The sequence below is a fragment of the Dasypus novemcinctus genome, chromosome 6 (genome assembly GCF_030445035.2).
Source record: "Dasypus novemcinctus isolate mDasNov1 chromosome 6, mDasNov1.1.hap2, whole genome shotgun sequence".
In the NCBI taxonomy this organism is placed as follows: Eukaryota; Metazoa; Chordata; class Mammalia; order Cingulata; family Dasypodidae; genus Dasypus; species Dasypus novemcinctus.
In genome coordinates this window covers 33874082-33895213 of record NC_080678.1, presented here as the reverse complement: position 1 = coordinate 33895213, position 21132 = coordinate 33874082, and the positions used below count along the sequence as shown (strand labels likewise).

The 21132-nt window shown below is 38.3% G+C and overlaps 1 protein-coding gene across 1 annotated transcript in view; it reads left to right on the top strand.

Annotated features, from left to right (window-relative positions):
- The first annotated feature begins 242 nt into the window (after positions 1-242).
- CFAP58 (cilia and flagella associated protein 58) overlaps positions 243-21132 on the top strand; it is an 85277-nt gene continuing 64387 nt past the window's right edge. Inside the window, exons 1-8 of the mRNA XM_004468239.5 lie at positions 243-424; positions 3394-3675; positions 6136-6284; positions 9373-9529; positions 10376-10570; positions 13078-13215; positions 15339-15498; positions 18516-18598. Of these exons, the coding sequence (XP_004468296.1) occupies positions 416-424; positions 3394-3675; positions 6136-6284; positions 9373-9529; positions 10376-10570; positions 13078-13215; positions 15339-15498; positions 18516-18598 (1173 nt within the window). The 5' untranslated portion in view covers positions 243-415. The remainder of the gene's footprint in view (positions 425-3393; positions 3676-6135; positions 6285-9372; positions 9530-10375; positions 10571-13077; positions 13216-15338; positions 15499-18515; positions 18599-21132) is intronic.

Sequence of the window (21132 nt, the reverse complement as noted above, 5' to 3'; positions counted from 1 at the left end):
GCCCCCTCTTCCTCTCCCGGGAGCGCCTTTCCCAACGCGACCCCTCCTTTCTCTTTGGTGTTCCTACCTTCCGCGCACACTTTGGGACTCCGCCCAGGCACTTATTGGCACCGCCCCCTCCCTTAGCTCCGCCTCGTTTAGGGAATATTTGCTGATATCTCGGGGAACCACCGCCCAAGTGCGGCCTTAGAGGCTCCTCCCCCTTCGAACCTCAGCAAGCGCCCCCAGGGGGCGTGGCGGTTGCCGGGCGACGGGAGGACGCGCCGAGCGCCGGGTTTCGGCCCTGGGGAGGAGATAGAGATAACCTGGCGCGGTTTTAGACGCTGGGCCCAGTGCACAGGCCCTTCCTCAGACTCCGGCCCAGTTTCCGAGATCTTCACAGCAGCCTCTGAGGCCGCCCCCAGAGAGCGTCAGGATGTCTGAGGTCAGGAGTCGGCGCCCTCTTTCTGTCGCCTCTCACTCGAACCCTCCCCATTGTCCCCTCTACCGTCGACTCCGCCTCAGCACATCCACTTATTCCGATATTCCTCCATCGACAGCCAATCCTCACCTGCGGCCTCACCTCCCCTTCTCCAAATTGACTCTGACCCCCTCCTCCGGCCCCTCCTTCAATTTGACGGACATTTACTCCCTTCCTCCCCGCCCCTGCCTTCCACTGAGAAACTGGTGCTGTGCTAACCGCGGTGTGAAATTCATGAATTTGCAGATCCACATATGACATGCACCCATCCCTAGACTTTGAGCCATAAGGTGATACCACAAATATTGGAGAAATATTGGAGATGGCTAACTTGACTAGGGGCATGTAGAGGAAGACTTCATAGATCCCTACTGTCACCCCCCCGTCAATGACACTATCCACCCTGATTCCCTGTCACCTGATCACTCTGTAACCCACCTTTGTTAAGGCCCTTCAGCCCATCAGCACTACCCCTTCGTTCGCTGAGACCTGTGTTCTTATCTTTAGCCTCCATTCACTCCCTCATAGTATAGTACACCCCATCTTCAGCCTCACTGATGAGGGGTCATTTCTGCAACCCTTCAGTGACTTCCAGTCTGCCCATTATAACCCTGACAACCTCAGGTCCCTGTTGCTCACTTGCCATTCACAGTGTCTATCCACCCCCATCCTCCCAGCACCTAGAACAGTGCCTGGTACCTAGTTAACACTCAGTAGAGAGGTGTTGAATGAAGAACATCACAATTCTTCTCTGATAGGGTAACCATGCTCCTGAAATAGAGGCCACTGTATGCCACAAAGGGGGTATACTGTTCACTGGTCTCAGAAATTCTTTTTGCTTTGCTCTCAATAGTAATAATTTTTAGTGGCAATGTGAACAAATCTCTTCTGTTCATAAAAGTTTCTTTAAAACTTTTCTTTCTTTGATATTTTCCCATTCTATGATAAGTGCCAGGTACACAGGGAAAACCTGGTCTGCAAACAAATCATTAGGCCTGTGATCAAGTGTTGACTTTAATACCATTTACAGGGATGGAACTGAGAACATTGCCTTGATAAATTTTTGTGTGTGCTCATGTTCAGCATCAACAAGGGGAAAGCACAGAGCTGCAGCAGCACCATATTTCCTTAATATGATTTTTCCTCCTTTGTGGAATTGCTACATTGCAGTCTTTGCCATAATCTGCTTTTAGTTAGGAAGAAAACTTCTGCTGAGTTTAAAATTAGTCCTGAAGTTATTATACAAAATAGTATGTATATGCTTGTGACTCCACATCTATTTTGGGGATCATCTTCAAAGATTGTTTTGCTTCATGCCATCTTTAGATATTTAATTAATAGTTCAAATGTTTCTGAAAGCAAACATATGTAGCTTTTCTCCATATTGGGCAAAACAGGCTTGTCAAAGCAGCAAGTAAATTAGGCTCCTTAACCAAAATCTTCAGAGGGAATTGGAATTTTACTGAGATGGTCTCAGTTGGTTTCTTTGATTAGCAATAATTTTGACTCCTTTGTGCGTGTGTGTGTGTGTGTGTGTGTGTGTAATAGCAAAGCATAATATTGCTAACATAAATAAGACCCTGCCAACCTTATCAGTCCTTTATCAAAAATCTCGTGTGGTCTTCTGTGGCCTATAGAATAACACACTTCATGTTCCTTAGAATGTCAGGCCTCTGCAAATGCTGGATACTTGTTTGAACCTGAGCTTTTGCTCAAGCTTTGCCCTCTACTGGGAACGCCCTCTATCCCCATATCTACTTGTGGAAATTCCATTCTTCCTTCTGAGCCTGCTCTGATGCTACCTCCTTTCTGAAATGTGCTTTAATTCTTGCTGCTAGAGTAATTCCCTCTTCCTATGGGTTCCCATAGAACTTTTTGAATCCATTTTATGGCAGGCCTCAACTTCTACATGTCCATTATCTGCCTATACATACCATCTACTATTAAAGTATCAATTCCCCGTGGGAAGGCTTTTTCCTTACCTTGCTATCTCCTAAAGTTTTTGTCACAGAACTTACATTGTAACAAGCATTCAATAAATGTTTCCTGAATGAGTGAATGAATGAATATATTAACCATACCTATTTTTTTTTATTATTGTGCCACATAATAAAAAGAACTAGGAAAATAAGAATTCCTATAGACTTAACTATAGGGTTCCCATCTAAGTCAAATAGCCAGACTTGCTTTCGTTACATCTATATGTCTAGGCTTGTATTTTAAAACAATTTTTTGCCCAGGTAAGGATGGAAAGCAAATGTAGAAAAGGCCCATGAGCTTTTCACAGGGGGTGTTTTAATATACTTGTGGGGATGACCTAGCCTAATTTTTAAAAATATTATTTTATTATTTTATTTATTTTTTAACCTAATTTTTTAAGGGATAAAGATGATGAATTTGTATGAGGAAATCATCCGTATTTCAGGCGGATTTCACTGTGTATATGTGTGATTTCACGATATCCATGCCGAGATCTCCCTGTATTTGGCCTTGCCATTTCACGGCTGCCCTCTGCCGTCCTGGGGACAGTAGGAAGCAGGATGAAATGAAAAGGGACCAGGGCTTGGGAGAATCGTAATAGGTATAAAGATCTGTTGAGTGCCTACTGTTTTCCAGATACTTGGCTAAGTCCTTAACAAGAATCGTGCCATTTCATCTAGTCCTTGACAACTGTATGTGGTAGGAAACAGTAGTATATTTATAAATATAAACTTATAATTAATATTAAGTATTAATAAATATTATTGTTCGTTAAGTATTCATGCATCAGGAGATGAATAAGGGGACTTCTCTAGCATATGGTCTCAAATTTCTGCATGTCTGTGGCTTGTATTTTGACTGCAGGAGGGTCTTTCGGTGCAGTCATAGTGATTCCTTAATAGTAATGGTGTAAATGTTGCAATGCTGATTCCTATCCCTGCTCTCTTATATAGGAAAAGACTGAAAAACTAGTGCTGCAAGAAACTGCCTTTGAAGAAATCGAAAGGGATTTTCAGGAGGTTCTTAGTGAACTTTCAGGAGACAAAAGTCTGGAGAAATTTAGGATTGAATATGAGAAACTTCATGCTGTCATGAAAAAGTCGTATGACAATGAGAAGCGTCTGATGGCCAAATGCAGAGAGCTAAATGCAGAGATTGTGGTTAATTCTGCAAAGGTTGCCACTGCCCTGAAGCTCTCGCAGGACGACCAGACCACCATCGCATCCCTGAAGAAGGTCAGTGACTCTATAGAAAGGAAACCCACGGAGAGCCCCCACAAGTGCCTCCTGTATTTAAAACATCAGACTTTCATTACATTGGCAGCCCTAGGCTGGTAGTAAATGAGCTATTAAGTACAAATTGACATGGTTTATAGATTCAGCGAGCCTAGGAATAATGCTCACTTCCAAAGAAAATAAGTAGCCTAGGTGAATTTCATTACGTGGAAAATAATGTAGAACCTTACTGGCTTGGCTTCTAGGAAATCATGGGTTTGCAAAAAGAATTAAAGGTAAGTAAACGCATTATTAGGAATCTCAAGATGTCCTTTTTCATCTTTTCCCAATGTTTTGGGAGAGATTCCCTTGAAAATTCCCGGATAGTAAGTTTTACTGTTTCTTTCTAGTAACTCCTTTGCTTCCCCCTTGCTTCTCCCAATTCCTCATAACTGAAGAAAAGATTTTCAGTGTGGGGGGATACTGGGGAATTATGGCTTTGACTTACACTTTATTTTTTAATCCTCAAGTGTGTTGTATTGTTTTGACGGTAGAACTGATAAATGTTCCTTGTCAATCTCAGGGTGATAAAAGGTTGAGTCATTTTAATTTATAATTAAAACCTTAGTTATGAGATAATTTATAAACTTTTAGGATAATTTCCTTGATATAATGCAATTAGCCTTTACTCAATTCAAATTAATTTCCAAAACCAGTACAAAATATGGCTTATCTGATTTCTTAGAAACTGCTTTTTTTTAGTGCCAAGTTTTCTCCTTATTGTCATTTTCTTCTGTTCTTTGCTGAAAAACCAATATAAGAAGACTTTATTTCATTTCATAATGGGAAAAACACTTTTCATTATAAGGTTCAAAACTGGACATGGAAGTCATGAATTCATCAAAATCTAATTGCTGAAGTTGATTTGTATGAAATTTTATATAATTGTATTTTCATTTAAATATCTTTCTTTTATTTTGTTGAAAATAGTACATATAATTTCAACAGATTTGTCACAAACCAATATTTTGTTTTGAACCAATAAATAATGTTCTTTGCTGAAAAACCAATGTAAGACTTTATTTCTAAATAAAGTCTCTCTAGTATAAATAATGAGCATGAACTTATTTAATTAAATTAAATACTATCTTCCACTTATTTTATTCCATGTGAATGTAAAAATGGAATGCTTCCTCCTAAAACTTATACGTAAGGGCCTCACATTCTACTTGATCAAGTTTTGCAAGAAGGTTAAGTAGAGGTAGAAAATTCAAGGCTGTTGCCATACCTCCTGTGCTTTGCTCATTTCCTGAAAGGCTGTGATTCACTTTTATTTTTTATTTTTTTAGAAGATTTATTAATTTATTTCTTCCCCCTCCCTCCATTGTCTGCTCTCTGTGTCCATTTTCTGTGTATTCTTCTGTGTCTGCTTGTATTCTCATTAGGCAGTTCCAGAAACTGACCCTGGGACCTTCTAGAGTGGGAGAGAGGTGATCATTCTCTTATGCCACCTCAGCTCCCTCATCTGCTGTATCTCTTATTGTTTCTCCTCTGTGTCTCTTTTTGTTGCATCATCTTGCTGCTCCTGCTTTCTGCATGGGCAGTATTCCTGCGCCAGGCAGCACTTTGCACAGGACAGCACTCCACACAGGACAGCACTCTGCATGGGCCAGCTTGCCTTCACCAGGAGGACCTGGGCATCAAACCTGGACCTCCTAGATGTTAGATGGGAGCCCAGTTGCTTGAGCCACATCCGCTTCCCATAAGTATTTATATTAATATCCCACACTGCATTTCATAACATTAAGGAAACTAAAGTTGCCTGAGTCATTGTTTCTATTCCTTGCTAGGGACTTTATGTCCTCCCCTCTAAGCATTTGATTAGAATGCCTGGGCTTGAATTTTTAGAAATGGGAATTATCAAGATTGTTGTGCCTAACTAGGTGGACTGTATTGCCAGTGAATGTGCTAAAGCTCATGTTGCTATCCAGGAGCCCACTTGGAATCTGAGGACAAATTATATTTTCTATTTGAAATCTGTCAAGGACTTCAAATTTAGGGCTTGTATCTATGATCATTCTTTATGTGATAAAGTTTTTTTCTTTCTATAAAATACCTGGACTAGGACAGCACATAAATTTTTATTTTTAATTTTGCAAGCTTATCTTAAGTTCTTTGTTAGAAACAATCCCCCTAGATATGGCGGCTGTTGCGGTATGTGAGCCTTTTGCCATACTCACCTACACGAGGGAAAAAACACCCTTTGCCAGTTCCCCTCCTTAAGTCTGGTATTCAGTACTGATTAGCTCATATTGAACAATTTAATAAGTCAATATAAATATAATGAATAATATATAAAATATAATTTTATGTACCCATCAATGACTGTCATATTGTGGTAGTGCTTATCTATTTGCTCGGTTTGTCTTGCACCTGGAACCCAGTTTGGTTTTCCTCACTGATATCCCATGGCCCTTCTAGGAAATTGAAAAGGCCTGGAAGATGGTGGACTCTGCCTATGATAAGGAACAGAAAGCAAAGGAGACGATTCTTGCACTGAAAGAGGAAATAGTGAACTTGACCAAATTAGTTGAGCAAGGATCTGGACTATCAATGGACCAGGATAGCAAGTAGGTCATAGCCTTCTCAACATATGTTGAACTTGCCGTTGAAGCAGGCTCCTTCTTCAACAGAGAGCCTGGGGCTTGCCAGCATCTTCTTGAATATTCTCTGTGATACAAGACTCTCCTTTAAAAATAAACACTTTTTTTATTGTACCGATATATCATTAACCATTTTTCAGTATACAATTCAGTAGCATTAATTACATTCACAATGTTGTGCAACCGTCACCACTATCTATTTCCAAATTTTTCATTACCCCATACAGAAATTCAGAACCTACTAAGCAATAACTCCTCCTTTCTTCCTATACCCAGGCCCTGGTAACCTCTAATCTCCTTTCTGTCTCTACAAATTTGCCTACTAGATATTTCATATAAGAGGAATCATATACTATTTGTCCTTTTGTGTTTGGCTTATTTCACTTAGCATAATGTGTTCTAGATTCATCATATTGTCACATGTATCAGAACTTCATCCCTTTTAATGGTTGAATAATATTCCATTGTATATATGTCCTACATTTTGGTTATCCAATTTTCTGTCAATGGACACTCGGGTTGTGTCCAATTTTTGGCTTTTGCGAATAATGCTGCAATGAACATTGGCTTAAAAGTATCTGTCCCAGTTCCTGCTTTCAGTTCTTTTGGATAGATACCTAGGAGTGGGATTGCAGAGACATGGGGTAATGATGCTCCTTTGTTGGGTCTCTGGAGATTGTTTTCTGACCATTGTTAGTTTTTCTTTTTAATACTCCTTTTATCCATACCCCAAAACTTCTCATTTGTGACTATATTAAATATAAGAATCACTACTAACTACAGTTTCAAAAAGAGTAAAGATTTTAGGTTTATTTCTCTCAAATATGTGTAGAAAGGACAGGCTGCCTTTCTGCCCAGACTCCTAGCTCCTACCTGACATACCCCAATCATAAGTCATATCACTATCTCCCCAAGTCCTCAGGCTCTAGTCCAGAAAACAGAGGTGCTCTCCACATGTGCCAGTCCTTCATCCCTTAAAGTTTTGAATTGTTGATTCGGTCTTCTAAGTATCTCTTATTCTTTCCCTCCTCCCTATTGCCAGTGCTACTGCCTTGGCTTATGCCTCATTCTCTGGTGGCTTTGGCAGTAGCCTCCTGACTGATCACTCTGCCTTCAAGGAGACATCTCCCCCCCTTATTCCATCTTCCACGTTGCTATCAGAGTCTGCTTCTGAACTGCAGATCTGCAAGTACCCATCTGCAGAATAAACACCTTCAATAGCTTCCCATGCCCTAAGGATAAAGGCCAACTCTTGAGCATGTCTTTCAGAGCCTATCATAGATCTGTTGCAGTCAGCCTCTCTAGCTTCATGAGCAGCCATGCCTTGTTGCTGATGCCTCCATGCCTTTGCACATTCAGTTTTCTATGCCTGAAACACATAGAATTTTCTTCCCTCCATCACATGGTAAACTCCTATTCATCCTTCAAGACCCATCTTGAACACCAACTTACCTTCATTACTATCAGCAGCTCTGTTTCAATCTTATCCCATCCCCACCCCTACTCCAATAACCAAGCAGAAAGAATCACTGTATTATTTGCTGTTTCCATAGGACACAACATTTACCTCCAATATAGCACTGATCATACTGTACTGAAATTATTTCTTGGTATGCTTCTCTATCCGCTAGGCTGTGAATTCCTTGAAGGAGGACTCCATTATGTCCCCTCCAGGACTCCAATACTGTGCAGGACAAACAGAACATTGAAGCAATGAATCAGAATGAGCATTCACTTCCTTAGGCATCCTTAACCAAATCTAACTGCTCTCTAGGTAGCTTATGATTTCTAGAAGCACTTATCCAACTTTGATAGAAAACTCTTAAGTGTAGGTGTTGGGGGAGAGAACAGGAAAAAACAGACAGAAGATGTGGTGTCTGAAATGATGGATTCAATCTTCTTATTAAAGAAATAAAACATTCAGAGCATTTACTTAAGAGCAATATGAGATTCAAATAGGAGGAGATTTGAAAACCATCCAGCCCCAAATTATAGCTTCAACTGTATGCTCTGGTTTCTTTTCACAGCAACCTTATAATTTGAAGTTTTGTTTGTTGGGAAGAAGAGTTTGGTTGGAGTTTTAAAGGTTCCTTATTAAGCATTTATGTTATATCAAGGTTGTTGATTAAACATTGTCAAATTACTGTGTTTTGAACAGTTGTTTGATGACTGTCAGCTGCAAATTCTCCTCTGCTTTCTAGACTTTCAAGTGTCTGCTTTGCTGTAGACTAATTCTGGAGGTCATAGCAGAAACAGTTTTTTCCACTCTCAAAATGCAAATTCTGCAGAAAAGTCATGCTGAATCACATATAATGGCTTTTGAAATATGGAGCTGGTTTACAATTCAAATCAATGAATATTGTCACATACTTTCCAAAAACTGGCATTGTGAATGATTTTCCACATTTTGTTCTTGGGAACATTTATCTGAGTTGCTTCCTTTTAGAAGAAACTAATCTCTTGGGATAAATGGATAGAAAACTGGCAGAGCATATTATTTGCTTATGTTTTGCTTCATTATAGAGGTTATGGCTGTGAAGATAGCCTTCCAATGGATATAGTAAACAAATAATTTTCTAAACTGACATCTCCTTAGGGTTAATTACAAGAATTGACAATAGCAATATAGTCTTATTTTAACAAATTTAAATAATACAGAGGTCTGGAAAGCAAGGAGAAAAAGCATCCCCTCAAAACTTATACTCTAAATTCCACTCCTCAGAGGTAAACAGTTACCAATTTGGTATTTATTTTTTTGGGTTTCTAGAAAAATACTTGTAAGACACACACTGTCACACTCAAAAAGGCACAGCATTTCTTAAAAATAAAAAAAAGGGGTCATAGTACACATACTATTGAAACAGCTTCTTTTCGGTTGACCTATCACAAGCAGCTCCCAGAATCAGGACATACAGATAGATATATCTCTTTAATTGCCTGAAGCATGTCCATTATTGACCTGAAGTCTTTGAGACGAAAATGAGCTCCCAGGCTGATAAAAAGGACCCCTGAGCAGATGGCCATTTCATCTGACTTCTGTTTTTTTCCTTTGAAGTATCCGAGATTTACTGAAGTTCAAAGAAGAAATAACAAAGGAGAGAGACCAGCTCTTGACAGAAGTGGTGAAATTACGGGAGTCCTTAGCTCAGACCACTGAACAGCAGCAAGAAACGGAGCGATCAAGAGAAGAGGCAGAGCAGACTGTCAGTCAGGTCAGCTCTAGCACAGAGGGGAGGATGAAGGAATATTGCCTTCTCAAGGACATCTTGTCTTTCTCCAGTCCCCATTTCCATCTTGTTCCTCTCAAATGTACATCCTATGTCCCAAATCTGTATCCACTGTGATGCCTGTTTTTCTGATGTGTTCCTGCAAGAGCAGTTTTTTTTTTTCCCTTAATTTTCCCTGTCCTAGAAGTTGCTAAGGCAGAATTCCCTGCTTCCAAGTCTGGCCCAAGCTGATGTGCCCAGATGTGAAGGCCAAGGGGCCCTGTATCTGGAGATATGGAAGTCGTTTCTTTGGCTTTTGGCTCTTTGCCCTTATGAAGGAGCCATGTATCTGAATCCATCTGAGCGCTTTTACATAAAGTCAGAAGGCAGATGCAAACTGTAGTCTCTAAGAGAAAAATGTGAGACTTCTTTGAGTATGACATTTAAGAGAAAGGCTTTTTGTAGAATTTGGACATGATGATATCTACTATCGTTATTTTTTCAGCAATATCCAGAACGCATGTAAAACACATTTTTAGGGTAGCCAACTATAGAGTTTAGTTCTTACTGACAGAATTAGATGAATTCTTTCCATGTTTAACTTCCCTAGAACCCTGGGCTTTTGCAATATTTAATCAGATTTTATACTGTCCTTTCTGGATGTGTGCTGTGTTTGGTATCAAGACCCTGAAAAACACATAATATTCTGTGAAAAGTTTGAAACTTGGGGCTCAAAGATCACTGTGCTCTAGGAGAAATGCTTCTCCAAAGTGACTGCCCTTAATGTGAAAGACCTCGGAGAGGGGAAACCTTGGCTGTTTAAGACCTGCCCTGCCTTTTCTGTGCCCGTAGTTCCAACAAGAAATCCAGCTACGTCAGAATGAAGCTTCACGGGAGTCTCGAAAAAAGGAAAAACTGGAGAAAGAGCTCAGGCAGATTCAGACGGACATGGACACCAAGCACACAGAAATTAAGGCCCTGCAGCAGTATGTACAGAAGAGCAAAGAGGAGCTTCAGAGGCTGGAGCAGCAGCTGAAGGAGCAGAAGGTGAGCGGGGCTGGGTGTGACTGCAGGTTCTCACGAGTGCTGGAGAATCTGTGACCTCTCTTTACTGCTGATGTTGGTAACTCAACACTTGGCACTGTGTTTATTAGTCTTTAAAGGGCTCTTACAGGTAGTTATGCCCTGCTTTTATTCAGGTTAGTTTAACCTTTTATTGATTCATGATTTGCACATAGGAAAGTGAATATCTCACAAAAATGTACATCCGAATGAATTTTCACCAGTTGAATGCATCTTGGTAACTTGTACCCCAATTGAGAAATAGAACATTACTAACTCTTTTGCACCCTTTGTTGCCCCTCACAGTCCCTATCTCCCCCAAAGAGCTCCTCTATTCTGACTTCTAAGCAGAGTTTAGTTTTGCCTGTTTTTGTGCTTTACAGAAATGAAGCCATAATGGGTGTCTCTAGGGCCCTTGGGAGCACTTTTATTTGAGGCTTTTTTAATAGTGGCAGTTTGTGAGGACTGGCTGAGAACTGTGTAAGCGTAATCTCTGGAATGAACTCCAAACTCACTTTGAAATCTCAGCCACAAAAGCTATTTTATTTAATACTTCCCCCTTTTGGTCAAGGTCTTTCTCCAAATGCATTGCTGATTAATTCTTGGTAATAATACCTTGGTGCCAAGGAGGCTCATTCCTGGGAGTCATGTCCTACCTCAGGTGGGTGGATGAGGTAGTAAATTTATTTGCAGAATTTGACTTAGAGAGAGGCCACATTTGAGTAGCAAGGAGATTTTCAGGAGGTAACTCTTAGGCATTAATTATACTTAGGCTTAGTTTCATTATTATAGGGAAAAAGTTCATAAGTGCAAGTCTTAAGATTGAGAGCTTAGCTTATTGGCCTGTTTTCATTTATAGGCAAGGCATATATATTCCAGAGCTATTTTCCATCTTATTTGAGAAAGTAGCAGGACTTCCCCAGGAGGAAAGTTTAATATTTTGTTAACTACTGTGTGGGTTTCTCCTATCCAGAAAACTTACCTATGGTAACAAGGATATATTTATAACTCATAGAATTATCTAGCTAAGTAACATTCAAGGTGTTCAAAAGGCCCAGTATTTTGGGACACGTGACCATATCCCATCTCTACCTTCTTACCAGAGTTCTGTTAACTGACAGGTAGAGCATAAATTATATACTTGCCTTCCTTCTTGTGGAAAGTTCTTTTCTCTCTCTCTCTCTCTTTTTCTCTCTCTTTTTGACCTGTAGCAGGTTGCATGTTCTTTCAGGGAAGCCTCAGAGTAAGACAATATAGTTGACAAGGAAATTTGGTTGCTTCTGTGGTGTATAACATTTTTCTAAGAATAAAATATGCTTCATTCTCCTATCACCCCTCACCCCCCATTTCTGACACTTAACATTGGTGTGGTAACGTTGTTATAATTGATGCAAGAATGTTAAAAATTACTGTTAACTATGGTCCATATTTTGCTTTAGGAAAATTTTCCCCTCATAAACCACCCCAGTATCAACATTTTGTACAAATGACATACCTTAGTTATAGATCCTGAAAGAACATTCCTAATAAATATTGGCACCACATAACCACAATCCAAACATGAGACATTTTAGAGCATGAAAAGTCTCTTTGAGAAGGTTTTCATAGAATTTAGACTTCATGATAGAACTATAGTTTTTTCTTTAGCCATCTCCAGGATCCATGTAAAATACAATTTCATTTTTTAGGGTAACCTGCTATATTTTATTTGATGAGAAATTAGATGGATTCTCTCCATTCTTAACTTTTGCATGCATGGAAGTTATATTTTAGAGTAAGTGCCTAAACAATCTTCTCATTTCTTTTTCTTCAGATCATTTGCTACCCCTCCACCTCAATATTCCCTCAATATAAATGACCTCCCCCAATATAATCCTTGATTTTTATAAAACCTTGCCTGCTCAGGGTTGTCAAAGCAGGGAAGAGAAACACCTGGCTGACACTGAATCAGGCAGATATAAATCACTACGTTGCTGTTCCACGGTTTCGACTTCAGTTATGTTAAAGATGAACTGGCTCTGTGTTGGTGATAGTGAACCTGTTCTGTTCAAGAACACATTGTAGGCATGCTAATGCAGGATTTGCTTCTGAAGATACCGCTTCAGAACCCCCACAGCTGATAAAACCCATTTGAATCTCTAGTTCATTTGCAATGATTACAGCAATCGTTGCATATGTGAAGCCTGCCAAATGGCAAACAGGCATTAAAATATTTATCCACCACCTGTGTACAAGACTTCCCAAGGCGCTCAGAAAAAAAAAATTATGCTCACTGTGTTATTCATTAAAAGGCGTCATTTTCCTCAGCCATTTAACATTCATCATATTTGAGTGCATCAGTGCTTTCATCAGGGATAAGGAACAATTTCTACAAAGACAAAAGACTGTGGTTGCTGTTATCTTCCCAGGAGGTTTACAGGGCCTCCTCTGTGTATATGCAGATATTGTAATCAGATTTAAAAGCATTAACCAACCCCTTCTGCATCTTTCAGATACTGAATGAGAGAGCTGCAAAGGAACTCGAGCAGTTTCAGATGAGAAATGCGAAACTTCAGCAAGAGAATGAACAACATAGTTTGGTTTGTGAGCAGCTATCTCAGGAAAACCAGCAGAAGGCGTTGGAGCTCAAAGTAAATACAAAGTGACGCGCCTGTTCTCACTCCCTCCTTGATTACCTATCGATATAGGTTTGCCTTTGCAGTTTGATCCCTTGGTTGCATAACCTGCGTTAGCTTTACTGAGTGCCTTGTTACATCAAAGGCAGGTGCAAACCTACAGTGATGACTTGGTGCCTGGCGGGCAGTTCGGGAACTTCCATTCTTACTTGTAAAATAGCACACCTGATTATTGATTATATGGTTATGCAAATGATTTCCAAAGCAAGATCAGATATTGTCTCTGTGATTGAGACTTGAAAGTAACCAGTTGCCTAAGTTAGAAACCATTTATATGAGTTTGTAGCAAAGAATTCTGATTACATTTTACTGTTTATATGGAGAAGGTGGAAGGAGGGCTGGGCATGGGCTAGTACAATTGGTTACTTACTTCCAGGGCTATATAATCGAGATTTGAATTTCTGTCCGATGTAAATTTCAAGACAGATTTCTTGTTCTTCTCCTTGCCCTCATTGAGGAGTATTTCCAAATTAAGTTTGCTAATTGTATTATACTTGGGCATAAATTTTATGCCTAGATATGACCAGAGCAGTTTTATGTTCTTCTAATTCTGAAAAATCCATATTCTCTACTCTGGCTATGTTAGAAAATGAGGCATAAAACAAGTGACCATTGAAGAATAACATTTTTCTGCATCACAGGCCCTTTCAAGAATTTGATAAAATCACATGTGGGCATGCACGTACACACTTATTTGGATATCTTGCATCTTGTTTTGCATGCAGTCTCAGCGGTTTGTGGGATTTTTCTGAAGTCTGATGATGAGATCTGGATTAACAGCTACCGAATTAGAACATCTTAGAATTTAAAAGGAGCCTTTAGACCCTATAAAACCGGTGTCTTAGGAACATTTAAAGCAGTCCCAGAATGGTTTGACTTGAAACCATTCTTTATGAAAAGGCTATAAATTGCAACAGAGATGAAATGACTACTTAAGGCAAAGTAATATATTAGCCACTAAGGTGAAACAAAAGTAAAAATGCTTATGCCATTAATTCTCTTCTTTGATAACATGACTGGGACACCTTGAAAGATGGAATATTTCTGTTATCAGATCCCAAACTTACGTGCTTCTGCCTCTAGCAATAAGTCATGGATAACAGACACAGCTAATTTCAGTTTCTTCATTGTTAAGAGCCGAGACAATTGCTAGCTTTTGTTTGTATAATAGAAAATTCCCAGCTGCCTTTCCAGTTATTTCTAAGAACCGCAAAATTTTTAAAAAGTGAATTTAATTAAAATTAAAAAAAACCCGTAAATCTTGAAATCCATAGACAAAAATGTCAGACTTTCCATTTTTAGAATTATTGTTGGCACTTTTTGCCATCCTGCAGAATTCTATTACTGTTGCCCCATCCACCTGTCCGTATAGACAGTCATTTGCTAACATACTCTGAGGAAAAAAGACCCCCCCTTCTCTAGGGTATTTAGTGACCTCATGGGACCAAGAGAGTGTTTGGATGTTTTGTAGCATGTTGATAGCCTTTTGAGAAAAATAACTGTGAGCTCAAGAAAATTGCTAATCAAATACAGAATTTACATATAAAATTATATATATAGCTCTGTCTTTTTTTTCTTTTTTTTGAGGTACTGGGGCACGGGGATTGAACAACCCAGGATCTCATGTGGGGGAAGCCGGCTCTCAACCACTGAGGCACATCGGCTCCCCTGTGTTTGATTTTTTTGTTTGTTTTGTTTGTTGTTTGTTTTTTTCTAGGCGGCACTGGAAACAGAACCCGGATCTCCCATGTGGGAAGCAGGTGCTCAACTGCTTGAGCCACATCTGCTCCCCAGCCTTCTTTTCTTATTTGATTAAACAATTAGATTCACCTTTAGACATTAGACTTCCTCAGTCTTTTCATTATTTTTTAGCTTAGATTGCCATGCATTTTCTTCAGAGAACAGAATTTTCCCACTTCTCTCAAGACCAAATAGTATGTGTTTTGGTTTAATTTCATAGAACAACTTTACACAGACAAAGGAAGAATATCCTTTTATAGTTCTGAGTTTACCATCACCCAGTCCTCTGGCCCGTTCTTTACTGAGCCTCCCTGGTAATTTTTCCTCACTAATTTCAGGCCAAAGAGGAAGAAGTCCATCAGATGCGCCTTGACATCGGGAAACTCAACAAAATAAGAGAACAAATCCATAAGAAGCTGCACCAGATTGAAGATCAAAAGTCTGAAGTGGAGCAGCACAAAGAAACTCTGAAAAATCAGATCGTGGGATTAGAGAGAGGTAGGCTAGGAAGCATTTTGTGCTTTGCTTTACTCATTTATAAACATTTCATTGGTGACTAATGTCACCTGGCAACCCAGAGCTCCATGTGTACAATCACAAACCATGCCAAATGAAATCAGTAAAATAAGCAGCATTCAAACTGGTAAACAGTTACTGAGGAGGGAACATCATTTTGAATACCTGATTAGACTTAAAAAACCACCAGCACCACAAAATTCACAAAATTAGGTTATCTGGGCATGATGTCAATATAGCGCAATTTTTCAGTATTTGTCAATGGAATATTAATACTTATACTCTTAGATCTGGGGTCTACATAACCATTTGCTTTAATTCACTTTTTCCACAGATGATTGGGGCTAAATTAAAATAATATCCCCCACTAGCAGTATTTGGGGCAATGTTGTATCAAGAACCAGTGGATCAAAATAAGTTGCTCCTAACTTGCTCTGTCAAGTACTTTGCCAAATGATGAATCCCTATAATACCTGGCTATAACAATGACCTCTGGGGCAAAAATTTAAGTGCCATGAGAGGCATATAGTACAGCTGAGCCATTGAAAATACAAACTCTGGAATCAGATCTGCCTGGGTTTGGACCCCACCTCCAGTATAGTTTGAAGTGAGATAATACATATAGGGCACTTGTGAACAGTGTTAGCATACGGTAAGTACTTATTAAATGCCATCTATTATTATCCAGTTATAGTACTATTTTCTGAATAAGAGTACACTGGACACACTAGAGCATGTTTTGTAATTGGGTGAGTGACTATCAAAATATTTCCATATTTAAATTTCTGTATTTTGTATTTTTCCTTCTAATTGTAGTACCAAGCTTAGAAAAAAAAATTTTTTTTCCCATTCAATGTTGATTCCAATTCTTTATTCCTAAATCATCTTTATTGAAGTCACCATGCTTTCTCTTCTGGTTATTTTACAGATATCATTAACATTATTTCTTCTTAGGGACCCCTTTTTTTGATGTACCTGATCAAAGAATGGCATTTGGAATAATGGCTAAGAGTAAGGGTCATCCATAGGATATGATTTTCTGCTACAAAACCCAAGAAAATGAACTGAAAATCTACTAATACTAACAAGAGAACTCAGGAGGGTGGCAGGTTAGAAAATAAATGTATAGAAATCAATAACTTTCTGTCATATGAGAAGCAGTAGGAATATATGATGGCAAAACCCTTTCACAATAGCAACCAAAGTAATAAAATGTCAATGAATAAAGTTACCAAGATATTTGCAGGACCTATATATAAAAAGTAACTATAGAATTCTATTGAGGGATATAAAAGAAGGCTTGAAAAATGGAGACATATATCAGGTTCCTAGACGAGAAAACTCAATATAAGATATAACTTCTGTCCAAATTAATCTATACATTTAATATTTCCACTAAAAATTTCAGTGAGTTTTATTGTCTGGGACTTGAGAACTGATTGTAGAGTTCCCCAGAAGAATAAATATGTGAAAATAGTCATACAATTCTGGAAAAGTAGAGTGATAAGGGAAATTTGCCCTACCAGGCGTTCAAATATATTATAAAGCTTCAATAATCAAATAGTGTTGCAGTGATGTCAGAGTAAACAAATCAATGGCAAAGAATGGAAAGGCCAGAAAAATATCCGAGATAAATCAACCAAGGTCTTATTTCACACCAGTATGAAGTATGGATTATTAAATTATTAGTACCACAATAATAAGCTTCTTTCTGGGGAAAAAAAATGTTAGGTCCCTATGTATGCCTTTCGCCAGAATTTATTTCAATATGTAAAAGACAGTTAAATTTAAAAAAGTAAATCACAAAAAGTAGAATAAAATATACTGTTAACAGCAAATGCAGAAGCCATAACGCTAACATTGAGAGATTCAATGAAATAAAAATTGAAAATTTTTATGTAGCAAAAGACTATAAATAAAGGCAAATTGACCAAAATAGTGTAAAAGAGTTAGTATCCTTATTATATATAAAGAACTCTTAGAAATCCACAAAAAGTATAAACAATCCATGAGAAAAGTGGACAAAGAACAAGTGTGAGAAGTTAAAAAAGTAGGAATAGAAGTAGTAGTTAAACATGATAAAGGTAGTTAACTTCACTACAAGTCAAAGAATTACAAGTTAAATACTGACATGCTCTTTTTAAAAATCTACCAGATTGTCAAAGATTAAAGAGAATGGTAATGTTCATTGATAGTGTAGGTGAGGATATAAATCATTATTAATTTTCTGGAGAGAAATTTGGCAGTAAGTATGAAATGCCTTAAAAAAAAAAAATACATCCCCTCTGATCCAGGACTTCCCCTGAATCTAAAGGAACAAACAAACAAAAATTTCACAGGAGTCTTGCTTATAATTGAAAAAAAAAAAAAAAGAAAGTAACTTAAAGGATAACATAATGGGAACTGACTAAATGAACTATGCATTTTCATGCCGTGAAATACCCTGGAACCATGAAAAGTACTGAGGTTGTCATTTATAATATGGAAAGGCATTTATTTTATGTTTTTCCGTAATAAAAGCAAGCTCCAAAACAGTATCTGTAATATGCTCCCTTTTGGTATATAAATATATATATTTTCACAAACATTTGCATAGGAAAATATCAGAAAATAGATATATCAAAATACTAACTAGATTTAGGTTGATTTTAATTTTTTCCTTTTGCTTATCATATATACAATTTCTTTCTGTATTTCTAATTACTTATATAACAAAAAGGATTAAAAAAGAGCAAGGAACTTTTTGGAGTCAGAGAAATGGAATTTCCAATCTCCTGTCACCTCCTACCTCTGGACTTTGGGCATGTGGCTCAATCTCTCTCAGCCTAAGACCTGCCTCTGTGAGTTATAGGGAAGATCATGTAACACTCAGGAAATAGTAGTTTTACAGGTACACATAAATATTTAAAGCAATTTTTGTATCACTTTGGCTTTGGCAGATTGTCTCTTTTTAGAAAATCTATATTCATTATTATTCCCCCCTCCCCCCCATTATTTAGAGGTGGAAACTTCAAAGAAACAAATAGAACTTGATAAGAAAGCAATGGATGAGCTTCTGAGAGAAAGGGACATATTAAATAAGGTAAGTTTCGTACAGTGGCACTGGTAAATGAACGTCTTTTCTTTAGCCCTATAATATCTGTCTATAACCAGTTGTATAGTGAAAGAAAACGGAGGCAAACAAAAGTAGATTTAGAATAAATAATAGTGCTCTAAGCAGCTACCCACAGCCTGCCATTCACCGGCTGTGAACTGAAACTGCATTATCACCTGTGAACACAGAGGAGTATTAGCATATAAAACAGCAGGGGATTTAGGGTGCTCTGTGTATTCTCTTTTTATTGCTGGTGTGTTATTTGGCATCCTAAGCTAGTTGATCAACATTTCTGGATTTAATATCTATAGTCTATAACTTTTTGCCACTCCAGAAAATGTGAGTGCTAATAAGATTTTCACTCTGAGGTCTTAGGTTAAGAATGGCCAGTCAGTGATGAAAATTAGGGGAGGTTTGGTGGAGCTGGAGGGCAGAGGCTTGGAGCTCCCTCCGTAAGGCAGGGTGGCCCAGCTCCTTCTAGAGGTTCCAGTCGGTCACTCTCGGGAGATGAACTGTTTTCAAGGATTTAGAACAAAGTTTCCTGCTCAAGGATTTCTTCCGGGGAGGAAGAAGGGGCAGGCCAGATGTAGACAGGGGCGGCTGCTTCCATAAAAGACAGTCTGATGCTTTTGGCCAAGACAGCTTTATCTCATCAAAGTAGAAATGGCCTGTATTTGTTCATTCCAGATTTCATTACTTCTCTGGGTTTCCCAGAATTGAACAAATGTTGACAAAATAGACTACTCTTTGGTTTAAAGTAGACCATTTAGGGAATCTCAGGAAATGGTAGGCAATTAGAGATCACTACATGCTAAGTATGCCTCAAGAAAATATTGAAGTTTTTTTTTCTTTGAATAATTCTGAAAACGATTTATTTATTCTTTAATTTTACACATGTAAACTACTATTGGATTTAGATTTTAATTTATTTTTAATGCATACATTTAATCAAATTTATATTTTATATATACTATTAAACAACCAGGGTATTTTCTACCACAATAGGACATGTACAACAGTAATTTTATATTTATTTGAGTTGATGAATGTCAATTCCTTCTTTAGGGCAGGGACTATTTCTTTCGTGGCTTTTGTATCCTTAGTGCCTAACGTGGTGCCTGATTCTCTGCATGTCAATATTTATTAAATAATACATTTTCCCCCACTGATTTGAATTGCCAGCTTCATTGGGAGAATGAATAATTTTTTTAAACAAATCAATTTTATTGATACATATTAATAAAGCATAAATCCATCCAAAGTGTACAATCAATGGTATTTGGTGTAATAACATATTTGTGCATTCATAACTTCATTCATTCTTAGAGCACTTTCATTATTCCAATAATAACAATAAACAAACAAACAAAACTCATCACCTTTCAATGAGTGATGTGGTTTTGACAGGTGGCAAAGTTAATATATATTTTTTTCCAGTGTTATGTTGAAGTGGCTTTGTCTTTTACAGAACAAATGTTTAATTCAATACTTGAAAATAAAGTTGACCTTTTCTATTTTCTATGTAGTCACCCAATCAAAGTTCAATCTGCCTTTTACCTATTTATAGTCAGTCTGTGATTTTCAGTCTAGCTGTGGGTTGGCTTGGCTAGAGATGTGGGAAGAGAATATGAGGTGCCTCATGGAACCCAGGGGTACAGCTGGTCCTAAGGAACTGAAAGGAACCTGGCCCGGTGTTGTTGAGATACACAGAAGCCCTCTTGTTCTACCACTAGACTTCCTGTTTGAGTTTCTGCTTCATTCATCTCTTTCAATGAAGACTCATTCCCTTGTTTCCCAGTTTATATGGCAGAAAAATGGCTGCCTCTAACAGCCCCCAAGTTCAGATCTTCTACTGAGCTGCCCAAATCTAAAGGCCCTATTTCAAAAGTCCCTGAGTGGGTCATTTGGTTCATTCAGCTGTGTCTGGAGAGTTAGATCCTTCTGCCTGAACCTGGCTGCCAGAGTTGCCCTGCTATTAATTCTGTGTTTCAGGGGAGCTTGGGCATCTAGCTAAGACACTTTTTATTTCAGCATCAGAAATCACCAGTACAGATTAAAAAAATATATATATATGGGTGCCTGGGTCCCATCCCAAATGCACTGCACTAGGATCTCTGGAGTTGGGACATGGATCTACATTTTTAATAAGCTTGTTTTATTTTACTTTGTTGTCAAAGCCCAAGTTATATGATTAGGTTCAGATGTTGTAATCTCCCAGGAAAAGGTTAGAGGTGGGTGGAAATTAAGAGCATGGACTTTGGGGCCAGCCAATCCTGCATTCAAATCCTGGCTCTGCCAATTCCCAGTTATATGATTTTAGACAAATAGCTTAATCCCTCTCAGTCTCAGTTTCCTCCCCCTAAAATGGGAACAATACAGTGCCTATTCTTATGGATGTGTGGTAACTATATGTCTATTGATAGTGTCTTGTACACAATTAATATAATTATATATGTAGAGAATATGTTTATTTTTATTCATGCAAAAGAAAATGCATCTAACGATTTTAGAGATGAGACAGG